This window comes from Elgaria multicarinata, chromosome 2 (assembly GCF_023053635.1).
Source record: "Elgaria multicarinata webbii isolate HBS135686 ecotype San Diego chromosome 2, rElgMul1.1.pri, whole genome shotgun sequence".
NCBI classification, from domain to species: Eukaryota; Metazoa; Chordata; class Lepidosauria; order Squamata; family Anguidae; genus Elgaria; species Elgaria multicarinata.
Genome location: NC_086172.1, coordinates 84308801 through 84321936, shown reverse-complemented (window position 1 = coordinate 84321936; position 13136 = coordinate 84308801). Strand labels below are relative to the sequence as shown.

General features: G+C 43.0%; 1 protein-coding gene across 1 annotated transcript in view; it reads left to right on the top strand.

Annotated features, from left to right (window-relative positions):
- IGHMBP2 (immunoglobulin mu DNA binding protein 2) overlaps positions 1-13136 on the top strand; it is an 87356-nt gene that overhangs the window by 63414 nt on the left and 10806 nt on the right. The window contains exons 10-13 of the mRNA XM_063117047.1: positions 3426-3544; positions 8465-8559; positions 8713-8836; positions 11039-11869. Coding sequence (XP_062973117.1) covers positions 3426-3544; positions 8465-8559; positions 8713-8836; positions 11039-11869 — 1169 coding nt within the window. The remainder of the gene's footprint in view (positions 1-3425; positions 3545-8464; positions 8560-8712; positions 8837-11038; positions 11870-13136) is intronic.

Below are 13136 nucleotides of genomic sequence, written 5' to 3'. Positions count from 1 at the left end.
GGGCTACAGCTTGGAAGTATGTCCAGCTGAAATTAGTGGAAGCTATTTTCAAGCACATCTTGTTAGGGTAGCTTTGCTTCAAGCAGAACACAAAGATAAGAAAACAAGTACACTTAACTCTGGGCAACCCTGATCCCTGTGTTGTTAAAGCCTTGTCTGCAACAGATTTCATTTGTGACCAAGTAAAAAACTGAATTGATATTTACCACAGTGTTTCCACAGTAACTGGCAAATCTAGGCCTTACAAATTTACAGTCAGATTGGGATCCCTTAAAACTGTTTTCATTTGTTGTTTAGCTGTTATGAAAGCAGGGAGCAACTTTGATTCTCAAATGCAGTTTACTAATATGGCTTCTTTTTAAGTACAAAACCAATGTTAAACCAGCATCTTGTATCAGGATTGTGCATTGTTTCTTTTTCTAATATCACAGCTGTCACAACGTTGTCTCTTGTAATACATCAAAGGACACTTCCTTTGACTCAGCGTACTGAAACATAACAACAGCTGTACAATGTGTGAAGAATTTTACTCTTTGACACTATTATAATGAGATTTTATCTCCCACGTTCTGTATCTTGCGTGGTACTAGAGATTATTGAAAGCCGTATTACCTTTACAAACAGCAAAGAAGTTTTGAAGAATTCTCTTGTCTAGATTTTTGGAGGGGGAACAGGAGCCCACACATTTTTGTTTGTGTTTCTGTCAGGTTGCTGAAGTACTATTAAAAGCCCTGTTTGTTTTCACATAATATCTGTATTTAAAACTAAGAAACTGTGTTTCCAGTTCTCATACTTGGAGAGATAAGACTACTACTACTACTACTACTACTACTATTATTATTATTATTATTATTATTATTATTATTATTATTATTAAGATACTGAAGGGAATGAAAACCTTGAGGCAAGAAATAAAGGCCAAAATCATTAGCTAACTGTCAATGGATCAGACTAACTGTCAAGGCTGAACTAAGCTAATTTGCTGCCTAAAGCTAAGCAGGAAATAGTCCTCCGCCGCCGCCAGCCAGGCCAAGGAACATGATATACTTGAATGTGCACAGAACTGGCTCGAAAGGAACATTTTATTTCAGATCAGTAGGTGGGGTAAACAGTATCTCCACTACTATGCCACCCATCTCCTCTTCCCATAGGGCTAAAGTCATGGCCCACCAAAACCCAAAGAACTGAAGTGTGGCCAGAGATAAGGTGAAGCATACCTTATGACTCTGTGCACAGTTTGTTCCCCCCTTCCCCCCCTGCATTTAACCATGAGGAATTTCTTGTTCCACTTGATTCTCACCATCTTGCAGGAGCTCAGAATGAATTGAGGGAGAGGGGGGTGGGCAGCCATCTCACTTTACCTAATAGTATGGCCAATCCTACTGACAACACAATCGTACACATATCTATTCAAAAGTATGTTCCATTGAGTTCAGTGAGGCTTACTCACAGGTAAGTGGGTATAGGGTTGCAGCCTAAGTTAGTTACACTTAGTTCTTATCAATCAATGGGAAAGCAATGGGACTTAAATAATGACCAACGTTCTATTAATTTTAATGGGAACTAAGTTCAACTAGCTTAGTCTGAACCCAATTCATTGTTTCTGAACCCATATATTAAAAAATGTCTTTGTCTGATTCAAGTAATTTATGTTCAAGTGTTCTATTTATACTGAACCATTTCTGGAAAATAAATCAGTGCAGCATATCTATATGTTTACATAATCATGTATCCTGTATGAGCAATCCCAGATAACCTCTTTATATGTGTGGTGGGTAAAACTGGGTTGAAATAGCATCAGCAATAAAGTAAGATAAACGTTATTGATTAGCCTCTCTTTCATCATGAGGTCCTCTTAAAAGTGGGCTTGACTTCCATTGTGGAAGTCAAGGCAGTGTGCATGGGAATTCCAGAGGAGTGTCCCTGCCACCCGCCAGATCTAGCTAGACCTGCTTTGCTTCAGAAAGGTGGCTGCCTCATATACCCTCAGACCATGCCCTGGGTGTCACTGAAGTGTTGCAAACTGTGAATGTCCAACAGCAGACCACAAATGTGTGGCTGCAATACTTGTTTGTATGCCCAGTAGCTGTAAATAACGGTTATAATCTGAGAAGAACAATCTCCAAATATTGTGCGTCCAACCCTAGAGTTCCACTAACTGTAGTTTGACCACCATTTTTGCAACAAAAAGTTATACAAATATTGATTACAACTGGCTAAATTATATGTTGATCTTTAAAACGAGTATTCCACCCTTCAGTATTATTACCCCCAGGACAACTAACAAATCAGATGAAGTCAATAACAACAATAATAAACACACATAGAAATGATGAAAACTGCAGAATGGTAAGAGCATCAAATCATGGCAGCAAAACGAAACCAAGAAAAATGTATTTGCCTAAAGCAAAAAGGCATGAGAATAGATTACTGCAATTCATTGGGCATAGGGCTTCCATTGGAAACTTGCTAAGAAACGGTAGTAGGTCTGGAATATAGCAAAATACAGAAATATGGAGCTTAAACAACTTTACTGGCCGCCAGTCCATTTCTGAGTCCAATTTAACATGCTGGTAACTTACTTTGAAAGGTATTCACAATTTGGGAACTGAATGTTCAACTTCCTCTTACACAAACCTGATGTTTCCATCTTCAGAGGTCAGGGGCGTGGCTACAGAGGAGAGAGCCTTTTCAGTTGAGGCGTCCTGCCTTTAGAATGCTTTTCTCATAGGGGTTCTTCTAAGCCTTAATCTATAGGTTGCCGGATCATGGATAACTATGACCAGGCTATGTTTGGGAAAGGCCTCAAGCTTGCGTCACCAGTGACACTACTTGAGTCTCAACTTGGACCTATCAGAATCTCTAGCCTCTAGGCTTAGAATATGGCTTTGATTCTAAAGCAGATCTAGGTACTGAATCTCATCCAAGAATGCTTGGAAATTTGGCAAATTAATACCTTGTAGCACATGGTGTATTTCTGATGCAGGCCTCTATACTGAAAAAGTTGAACCCTGCAGCAACCCTTATAAGGCAAGTTCCTATTATTATCCCCCATTCTGCAGATGGGCGAGGCTGAGAGAGACGGGCTTGATGCCTCTGACCGTGTCTCTGCCCTGCTTAGAGGTGAAGGAGAAGAGCATGCCCCACAGCCAGGCTCTACGGAGACCTGGCACCGTTCCTTCCTTGCACTTGGTCTAATCGCATGACCGGGTGACCCCGGAGGACAGGGCTGGGATTCCACACGAGTGTCCTGACATCCCACAGAATTGAGGGTTTGGGTGTGCAGCAGTAGCTTGACTAACAATTCTGTGGAAAGCGTCAGGATGAAATTGAATCAGGACTTTAAAAGCGGGAAGATTCTGCTGCTGTTATGCTGATGCAAGCTGAGTGTTTTTAACATATTGTTCTTTTTAATAACTTGCCAGGGACTTGCCAGGAGTGGCTTCTACAGACGAGACAAGTATTCCATTGCTGCTTATAGATACTGCCGGTTGTGGCTTATTTGAGGTTGAAGTGGAAGATGAACAGTCTAAAGGGAATCAAGGTACTATGATGTTATTAGCTGTAAGGGTGGGGAGGTGACCCTTTCCCCTAGACTTTACATTTTCAAATCACTTTTTTTTTATTTCAAAGCATCACATGGTCTGAACATGTATGTAACAGAGGTATATAAAGCTAATGCAACATTTATTTACTTATTTATTTATTGCGTTTATTTCTCCCCAAGGAACCCAAGGCGGCATACATAATCTTCCTCCTCTCCATTTTATCCTCACAACAACAGCCCTGTGAGGTACGTTGGGCTGAGAGTCTGTGACTGGCCCAAAGTCACCCAGTGAGCTTCCATAGCTCAGTGGGGACTAGAACCCGGATCCCCCGACTCCCAGTCCAACACTTTAGCCACTACACCACATGGCTCTCATTATCCTTACAGTGGTAATATTGGGGAATTACTGAGGGACTTCGTAATCTCATATCCAGGCTTTTGGCCACTACACATGGAAAGAAATGCTAAGAAATGATAATATGAATATATATCAGGAAATTTATTTTATTTATTTATTTATTTATTTATTTATTTATTACATTTTTATACCGCCCAATAGCCGAAGCTCTCTGTGCGGTTCACTTTTGATGTCACACTTTGGATATAGAATCATAGAATCATAGAATAGTGGAGTTGGAAGGGGCCTGTTAAGGCCGTTGAGTCCAACCCCCTGCTCAATACAGGAATCCACCTTAAAACATACCTGACAGATGGCTGTCCAGCTGTATCTTGAATGCTTCTAATGTGGGAGAGCCCACTACCTCCGTAGGTAATTGGTTATACTGCAGTTGTATACATTGCCATACTGCTCTAACAGTCAGGAAGTTTTTCCTGATGATCAGCCCTAGGCCTATCATGCAGGCATAGATAGATACTTAGACGTGTCAAATGGTGGGCAGTGTTCCACTTTGTACCCATCTTGTAAACAGAAAACGCTGTGAAAAAACGGTAGTGGTTTAACTGATGTCCACCTTCTCATGGACATGCTCATAGGTACTTTTGTCTAAGCATAGTTCTAATTAATAATAATAATAATAATAATAATTATAATAATAATAATAAATTTATTTATTTATTTATTTATTTATTACCCACCTCTCCCTTTGGATCAAGGCGGGAACAACATTAGTACAACAATACAATATAAATTAAATACATAAAATTAATTAAAAGAGCATATAAAACCAATACAGCATCAAAATAACAATCGAAACATCTTAAAAATTATTGGTTCAAAATTCATCTGGGGAGGCCTGCTGGAAAAGGCTGGTCTTTAAAGCTGTCTTAAATTCAGAGAGAGAGTGTTAAGTTGACGAGTCTCCTCCGGCCGGCCATTCCACAGCTTGGGGGCGACAGAAGAAAAGGTCCTCTGGGTAACAGTTGTCAGCCTAGTTTTGGAAGCTTTGGACTTGGAAGAGGTTGCTTACACAAGCTTGGCTAATATATGTCAACCTTGTGTGATTGCGTAAGATGGATTCTTCTGCAAGGACAATCTGTAGCTTTTTGATGAAAAGAACAACATTTTCCCGTACTGCTTTAAAATATTATGGAAATTGGTTTTAATGTTAAGCTCTGCAAAGGATGCAATAAACCAGGAGAGTAGATAGTAAATCTGGGCAGTGATGAAAACTGCTTCTCTGGTTTCCTTGTAAAAAGAAAGGAAAGATTAGTGTAAACCACTTAGTGATTTTATTATATTGAGATATATATAAGTATTATAAATAAAATAAACGAAGTGGGTGATAGATATCTGCCCACTGGTGGTGGAAGTTCCCCTTTGTAATCTTAAAGTGTTGCTGCATGAGACAGCACTCATATACAATAGGAGTGGAGAACCTGCGGCCCTCCAGATGTGGATGGATTGCAATTCCGATCAGCCAGTGCCTGGCCAATGGTCAAGGTGATGGGAGTTGCAATCCAGCAAGATCTGGGGGGTCACCAGTTCTGATCCCAAGAAATAAGATAGGCACTGGCCCAAAAGAACTTGCATTCTGAGTAGCAGTAGGAAGGGGGAAGAGTTAGACGATTATCCAGTTCAGGGGAAGGAAATCTCTTCCAGTCCAAGGGCCAAATTCAATTTTGGAGACACTCCCAGGGGCTGCATCCCAGTGGTGAGTGAGGCTGGGGCCAAATGCAAAAGGGGTAAGGGCCAAAAATAGAAAAAACAACCAGCGTAATGTAGCTTAAAGCTCTCACTGCCAGTAATTCAGCATTCGGAGAGACATCTTAGAATGGGGGAAAAACTGCACAAAACCCAGGAAATCAATCAATGGTCAGGGGCTGGTGGAAAGGCTGTGGGGCCAAGGGAAGGGGCTATGGTCAACTGGGGATCCCCAGAAGGCCAGATTGGGACTCTTAAGGTTTGTCCCCGGTCCTGCAGTTTCCCCACCCACTCACCCTAGTCCGCCCTCCTGACCTGAAGCACTTTGGTGAAGGCCGAGAAAATTCACTCAGGTGATGCTTGTGAAAATCCAACAACTGAGGTTTAAATGGCTTTCTTGACTCGGAACACAGGCTCTGAAGCATTGCACAAAACTGTGAGTTGTCATCTGGAAGTGCTGAACTCTCTTGGCTCCCATATGGTTTGTGATACAGAGTAGCTGAGAGAGCTTTCACTTTTAATTGCCTTGGCACGTCGCACTTTGTCAGTTCTCTGAGGAAACAAGACACAAAGCTCTGCAGTTAATGGGACAGCAAGTGCCTGACCATGGTGATGGCAGACACAACAAGTCCTCTCACAGAAAGAAAGGCCACAGCTCTGGGCACAAAGTCTTAACAATTATAAAGCAGCCCAGCAACTGAGGTGAAGCTTTTCTCTCTACTGAATAAATAGGAAGATTTTGAGTCTGGCTGAGCTCCAGTAGCAATATTCTTTCAGGAATACTAGGCTGTATTTATGAGCATAGAGCAGGAGTGGAAAGGAAGGTGCAGTCTGTTGAAGGCTTAGATGGCCCCTCCTACAAGGAGGTCCCATCTAGAAATTGAGAAGCCTTCACAGTTGTTTGAGGAAAAGGAATTCTTGCATGGGGTGATAACCTGTGAGATATGAACAAGGGTTGTTGGGAATGGGGACCAGAGGGGGAAGGGAAGCTTTAGTGTTTGTACAGTAAGGGTCTCCTACGTGGTGCCCATGGGCTCCACTACTCCCCACAAGGCAAGTCTGAAGCGCACCCCCCCCAAGCTTCCCCCCCCCCCCAATTGAATGGAGCAATTCCTCCATTGACTTACATGGGGGAGGAAAAGCCAACCTGCTGAAAAATGACTGGAGGAGGCATGAAGTCCCACACTATCGACCCTTGGCACAAGAGAGTCCTTGGCGGGGGGGGGGGGCTTCATACCCCTCCTGAGTTTTCACAGAGGGGCTTTCCCCCTAAACTATTAAAGCCAGTGGACGAATCGCTCCATTGGCATTTTATACAAAAGAGGGGGAGAATGTAGAAGGAAAGAAAAGGAAGGAAGATCCCACAGAGAAAGAAAGAGAGACAGACAGACGAATGAATGAATGAATGAAAACAGCCAGGCAGAAAGAAGAGCCGGAAGGAAGGAAGGAAGGAAGGAAGGAAGGAAGGAAGGAAGGAGCGAGAGAGGGGGGGGGAGGGAGGGAGGGGGAGAGAGAGAGAGAGAGGGAGGGAGAGGGAGGAAGGGAGGGAGGGAGGGAGAATGAATGAATGAATGAATGAATGAATGAATGAAGCCGGACAAAGAGCCAGAAAGATGGATGGATGGATGGAAGGAAGGAAGCAAGCAAGCAAGCCAGAGAAAGGAAGAGGAGAGGGAAAGAGAGAGAGAGAGAGAGAGAGAATATTAATGTATCAAGATAGTAGCCAGAAGGGAGGGATGGAGAGAGACAGAGAGAGTGAGAAAACGAAAGAACCGAGAGAGAGAGGTAATGAATAAAAGGAGGCAGAGGGGAGGGGGCAGGGGAGCCAGGGAAGAGGATGTAGTGGTTAGAGTGTTGGACTGGACTCTGGAGACCCAGGTTCAAGTTCCCAGTTGGCCATGAAGTTCCCTGGGTGACTTTGGGCCTGTCACTGACTCTCAGCCTAACATTCCCCACAGGATTGTTGTGAAGATAAAATGGAGAGAAGGGTCACGTATACCTCCTCAGGCTCCTTGGAGGAAAGACAGGATATAAATATGACAGACAGACAGAAGATTAAATGTGAAACTCCTAACCTTGGCTGGATTCATTCACAGGCAAGACTCACCTTTCAGAGTTGTATAATTAAGGATTTCAAGAGTAATCTTGAAAAACCACTTCGTTACTCTCATGACTGCAAACAATGACGAAATACTTGCACCTGAGCTTGTTGTATGAAACTCATAACTTCTGCCCTGGATATGGCTCTTAAAAAATCTGTAAGAGCTGTAGCCCATGTTTGTAAATAATTTTAAAATGTTATTTCCCAGCAGAGCAATCTAAGGGCAATGTTCAAAGTGAATAAAGCACTGTTAGTGTATAGGCCATCAGAAGGAATATGTCAAATATCAAATATAGTCTAAAGTGAAACACCAGATTTTTAAGAGGTTGAATGATGTGAACTGTATATTATGCTTTATGTCTCTCTTACCAATTTCACTAAAAAACCATGCAAGATAGCCTATTTCTCTGGGGGTGGGGAGTGGGTCCCTAGGTGCTTGGGGAATGTTTCGACCTGTGCTGAAGTCACTGTCTGCTCTGCCACTGCACGTTTTAAAAAAGCAGATTGAGTCACAGTGTGACAAACTGTGAACCGCCCAGGGAGCTTCGGCTATTGGGTGGTATAAAAATGCAATAAATAATAAAATAATAACAATAAACTGCCTTTCTCCATCGCTGCTTGAACTGGAAGCTTTTCCTATTGAATAAGTCTACTTGTCCTTGGGTTAAATGGCTTGTTGACTGTTCACAGTGAAGTTCTTCTTTCCCCTTTCTAGGCGAAGTGCGTCTTGTCGGCTTGCACATACAGGCTTTGGTAGAAGCTGGTGTGAAGGCAAGAGATATTGCTGTCATCGCGCCTTACAACCTCCAGGTGAGTGTGTCTGCCATGCCCTCAGAAGCACGACGTTCTGGTGCTCTCATTTTGGAAGCAGAGGATCTTTGAAGGTGGGATTTATTTTTTTAGCTTCCAGGTGCCGTTTTTATTTGTGGGGAGGTTTATATCAGCAATGCCTTTGTTTTTTAGGTGGAAATGCTAAGAGAACTCCTGTGTCACAAGTATCCAGAGCTGGAGATTAAATCAGTGGATGGCTTCCAAGGAAGAGAGAAGGAGGCTGTGGTCCTCTCCTTTGTGAGGTCCAACAGAAAAGGTAAATAGTTTATAACCGGGGACAATGCAGAACGAAAATTACTGTGTCTTGCTTCTACTGGATCTTACTTAGAAGAAGGCACTCACCTCTTTCACACGTGCTTCTATGTAGGGTTCTGTGCTTCAGGGCCTCACGGGCAAATAACATGACCATGTGGATGGGGCAGGATGCATGAATCATTGCCACCCCACCCCTTTCCCGTGACTTACCCAAGAAATTGATTTTGCTCATGTGGTCACGTTCTTGCAGCATGGTGTCACCTCACCTGGACATGGCCTCCTCATGAAGAGGACCACTGCCCCTCCCCCCACCCCCCGACCAGAAGCTTCCCAAGGAGACTGCTCTGCCAGAAGACTGTATAGTGCAAAACCAGTGCTGAGAAAAGTCCACAGAAAACTCTTTCGGACAAAGTAGAGAAGTAACGATGGGACAAAAATTGAGTAATGCCTGTACTAGCAAGGAAAAAAAAGGACTTAGGAAGAGGATTTGATTGAAAGGGAAAGAGGTGTTAGGCAATAGAGCAGAAGGCGTTTTATTAGAATCTTCCACATGGTCAGAGGTAGAGCTCAGTTTTACAGTGTATGTATGACTACACAGTTGCAATTGTGAGTTAACATAGTAAGTGATTAACAAATCTCCATCATCATATCTACAGTCTGATCACCATCTGAACAGGTAGCTGCACATTTGCTGCATGCCCCTGCCATGTGATTCTGGCCATTTAAAATACACACACACACACACACACACACCATGTTTTAATACTAAAATCCACTTTATCTACAAAAAAGAAACCAAAGAAGCTAACAATAATTTTTTTAAAAAAAATACTGAATACCTGGGCAGGTTCTTCAAGTGAGCCATAGGAAATTAATGACTCCTTGTCATTTCTCAGCATATTGCAGCAAAAGTGAACTAACCACATACGTGGGTCTACTGCAAATGTGAGTCAAAAGCCAGCTTGTTTTCAAGTTGTGCTCTTATTGGGAGCACAGCAAACTTTGGCTGCAACTGGCAGCAAGTTGCCCACTCAAATTGTGTGACGTGGTATGTTCAGAGGAGTACCCCCTTTCATAATAAAGGTTAAAAAGCCATCATGGATACTAGAGTCAGAGCAGTAGCGCCTTGCCTTTCTGTTTATGTTCTAAAATAAAGTAAGCAAATCACTGCATGTTATTATTTCTGTACTCTTATAGGTACATGACACTTGGTAATTATTTTCCAGGTTATGTTTATTATGTGACGAATACTGTTTAATATACCAGCAGGCTTCGTGCCGAAATGTTGTATGCCTTCAGATGGTAGGAAGAAGTCTGCCTTGCTTTTATTGTTTGTTTCTTCATTTATCTCCTGTTTAGCTGCAGGAGCAGCAAGAGACTCAGCCACCACCCAAATTAGGGGCTGAGCTGACTCATCTTGGCATTTGCTATCTGTTATTACCCATCCTTGAGAAAATAATTGGAGATCAGAAATAGCTTTTGGAAAAGTCTCATAAGTGTTTGTCATTTATAATCATTTGCTCATGCGCGTGTCCTGGTTAATTGCTTTAAAAAAATAGCATAAGCTGTCTATTCTTCTGACCTTTATGAAAGTTAGACTTGTATCAGTAGCTAGGAACAAGGAAAATCTTACTGCAGGGCTCTGTGACAGACCTCTCTTGTGAAATTCTGCTGGAACAATACAGTCCTGAACTAAATCTTCAGTCCAGTTCCGATGCAAGCATGAACATTAGGTAGGCTTAGTTAATCAGCTTGGACCATCCAGATGGATATCCCTGTTGTCCCACTTTTGACAGTCCAGATCACAACGATGCAAACCAAGAATGAGCATCTGTGGCTTACGAAGCTACATCAAACCCCAGAAATTCTGTTTTCTGGCTCCTGGCCATTGACTGAACTTTGCTTTTCTTATTTAAAAATAAAATGGAATGAAGCTGGATTTCCAATTGGATTTCTCAGAAGCTGTCCCTGAGACAGCACTGTGACCACTCCAGAGCCACAAAGTAAGTAGGACTTTCAACCAGTTGAAGGATTTTAGTTCACTCATCAGCTGTTTTCTTGCAAATCAATTTATTTATCAGTTAAAGTCAACTGCATTCACATATTACCTAAACCACAGCGTAGGTAAGTGTTGTTATTGTATTGCTATTGCTTTACTTAGGTTGGTTTTTGAGGCCTGTTTTATTGTTTTTGTGACATGTAGGTGAAGTGGGATTCCTCGCTGAGGACCGGAGAATAAATGTCGCAGTTACCCGTGCCCGGCGCCATGTGGCTGTGATCTGTGACTCTCGAACCACTGGCAACCACAGTTTCCTTAAACGACTGCTGGACTATATGAGTGAACATGGGGAAGTGCGCACAGCCTTTGAATACCTGGATGACATTGTGCCAGAAAACTACGCTCCCAAGAACTCTCAGAGTCTTGGTGACCAAGAAAGGAGACTTAAGGGCGATACCTTACCTGCCCCAAAGGCTGATGAGGAGAAAGCAAGAAGAAAACCTGCCAAAAAGGTGGGCGAGAGGGCCGTAGAATGTTCTGTGCAGAGCACAGCCAGGGTTACCACAGCGGGAACTGAGGTGAAAGAAAATTCATGTCACCATAAAGCAAGGATATTGGAGTTTCTGGACAGTAGTGAGACCCAACTGGATTTCCCTCCATCATTAAATGCTCATGACAGATTGCTTATTCACCAATTGGCGGAGGAATATGGCCTGCAGCATGTAAGCATGGGAGAAGGTAGAGAGAGATACATAAGTGTTCGCAAGAAAGCCGTGTCTACAGATGTCTCTCTGGGCAATGTGAAGGCCTGTAAAGAAGAGTTACCGGACAGACCTCTAAGCCCTCCAAAAGAAATTAACCACAGGAAAGAGAGAGGAAGCAGTACTGGTGCAGGGAAAGTGGATCTGAAAGCATTGCACATGGAACGGCTGCAACGGGAGAAGGCCAAGAGAGAGGAGAGAGCAAAGCAAAGTCAGGAACTGAATGTAAAACTGCAGGAAATCACTGGGAAGAAACACAAAAGTGAAGCCAAAGGTATACATTCCTCCATTTGGAGATTATTCTATAGCAATCTCCACCTTTACAAAGCTTTTGGAAGTTTATACATTTCTGTTGCCCTTTCACTCTCCTATAGTCTTCCGTTTATTCCATTTATTGAAAACCCTCTGGAGATTCATTCCTCGGGCATCCTTGGGAGCTATTGCAACCAGAGCAGCAAGCAACAGAGTCCTTAAAAAATCATCACTGCTTTGCGCTGTGGTCACTGCAGCTACTTTTGACAGTGACCAAGAATTCAGTCGACGTTAATTGCTATGAGAGTACCATGTTTACTCATCCAATAGCTTTTCTTTGAAGGTTTCATTAAGATACTAAGCTTGGCTTCTGGAAATACAACGTATGCCCAGTCAAAAAGCAATAACTGCAAAATTGTCAGAAAAGATAACTTGGGGTGTAGATTGGGTTTGCTCTGTGGAACTGGTCAGTTGCTTAGAGAGTCCTATGAGTGTGAAGAACAAATGCATAGCTGCCAAGTAGCCCAGCTCCCTCCCCCAAGGCAAGATGCTGTCTGAACCACACTTGGGGTTGGATCCAGATTTAAGCATGTGCAAATGAGCTGGTGTAAGTAGACTTCCCCACCCACTCCTTCCCAGAGCAGCCACTCCAGCTCCCTGAAATTGCTACACAGAGGGTCTGGGGACCGTGCTGAACAGCTGAGCTGTGGTGCAGGGTAGATCACCAAAAATTGGGCAGAGGCACTGATGTAAGCCACCCAGAGGCCTGGTTCGCACGTAACAACAACCCATTGGTTGGAAAACCAATTGGTTGTCATGCATGAGTGGGTGCGCTGCCTGCAGCATGTGCGCATCTTCTGCTTTCAATGCACAATTGGTTCCTTCATAGATTGTGGAGTGTGACGTGCGATCTCGGACTCATCGTTTGTTGTTGGGTTAACCGTTGGCTTGTTTAGCCCCTAACCCAGCGGTCCAGATTTGTATGACATGCTGCACAACCTACGAGGGAGCTGATCATGGGTTGTGTAGTAAAAGAGGAAGAGGTAGGTATGCTGTAAGCTCATTAACGTGTGAATAGGGCCAAAGTCTCTGCAGTCTGGGCAACCAAATACTCTCACCTGCTTCATCCTTGCCACTCCTTTCTTTGTACCTTGTTCCCTCTTGATCCAGTTTATCTTGCATAAAATTTCTGGAGAAGGATTTTATCATGTTTATGTCGTTCTGAGTGATGCTGCTTGCTTTTACATGGCTTAAAAAGCCACCTGTTCTTTGCATGTGAGACCAGCCTT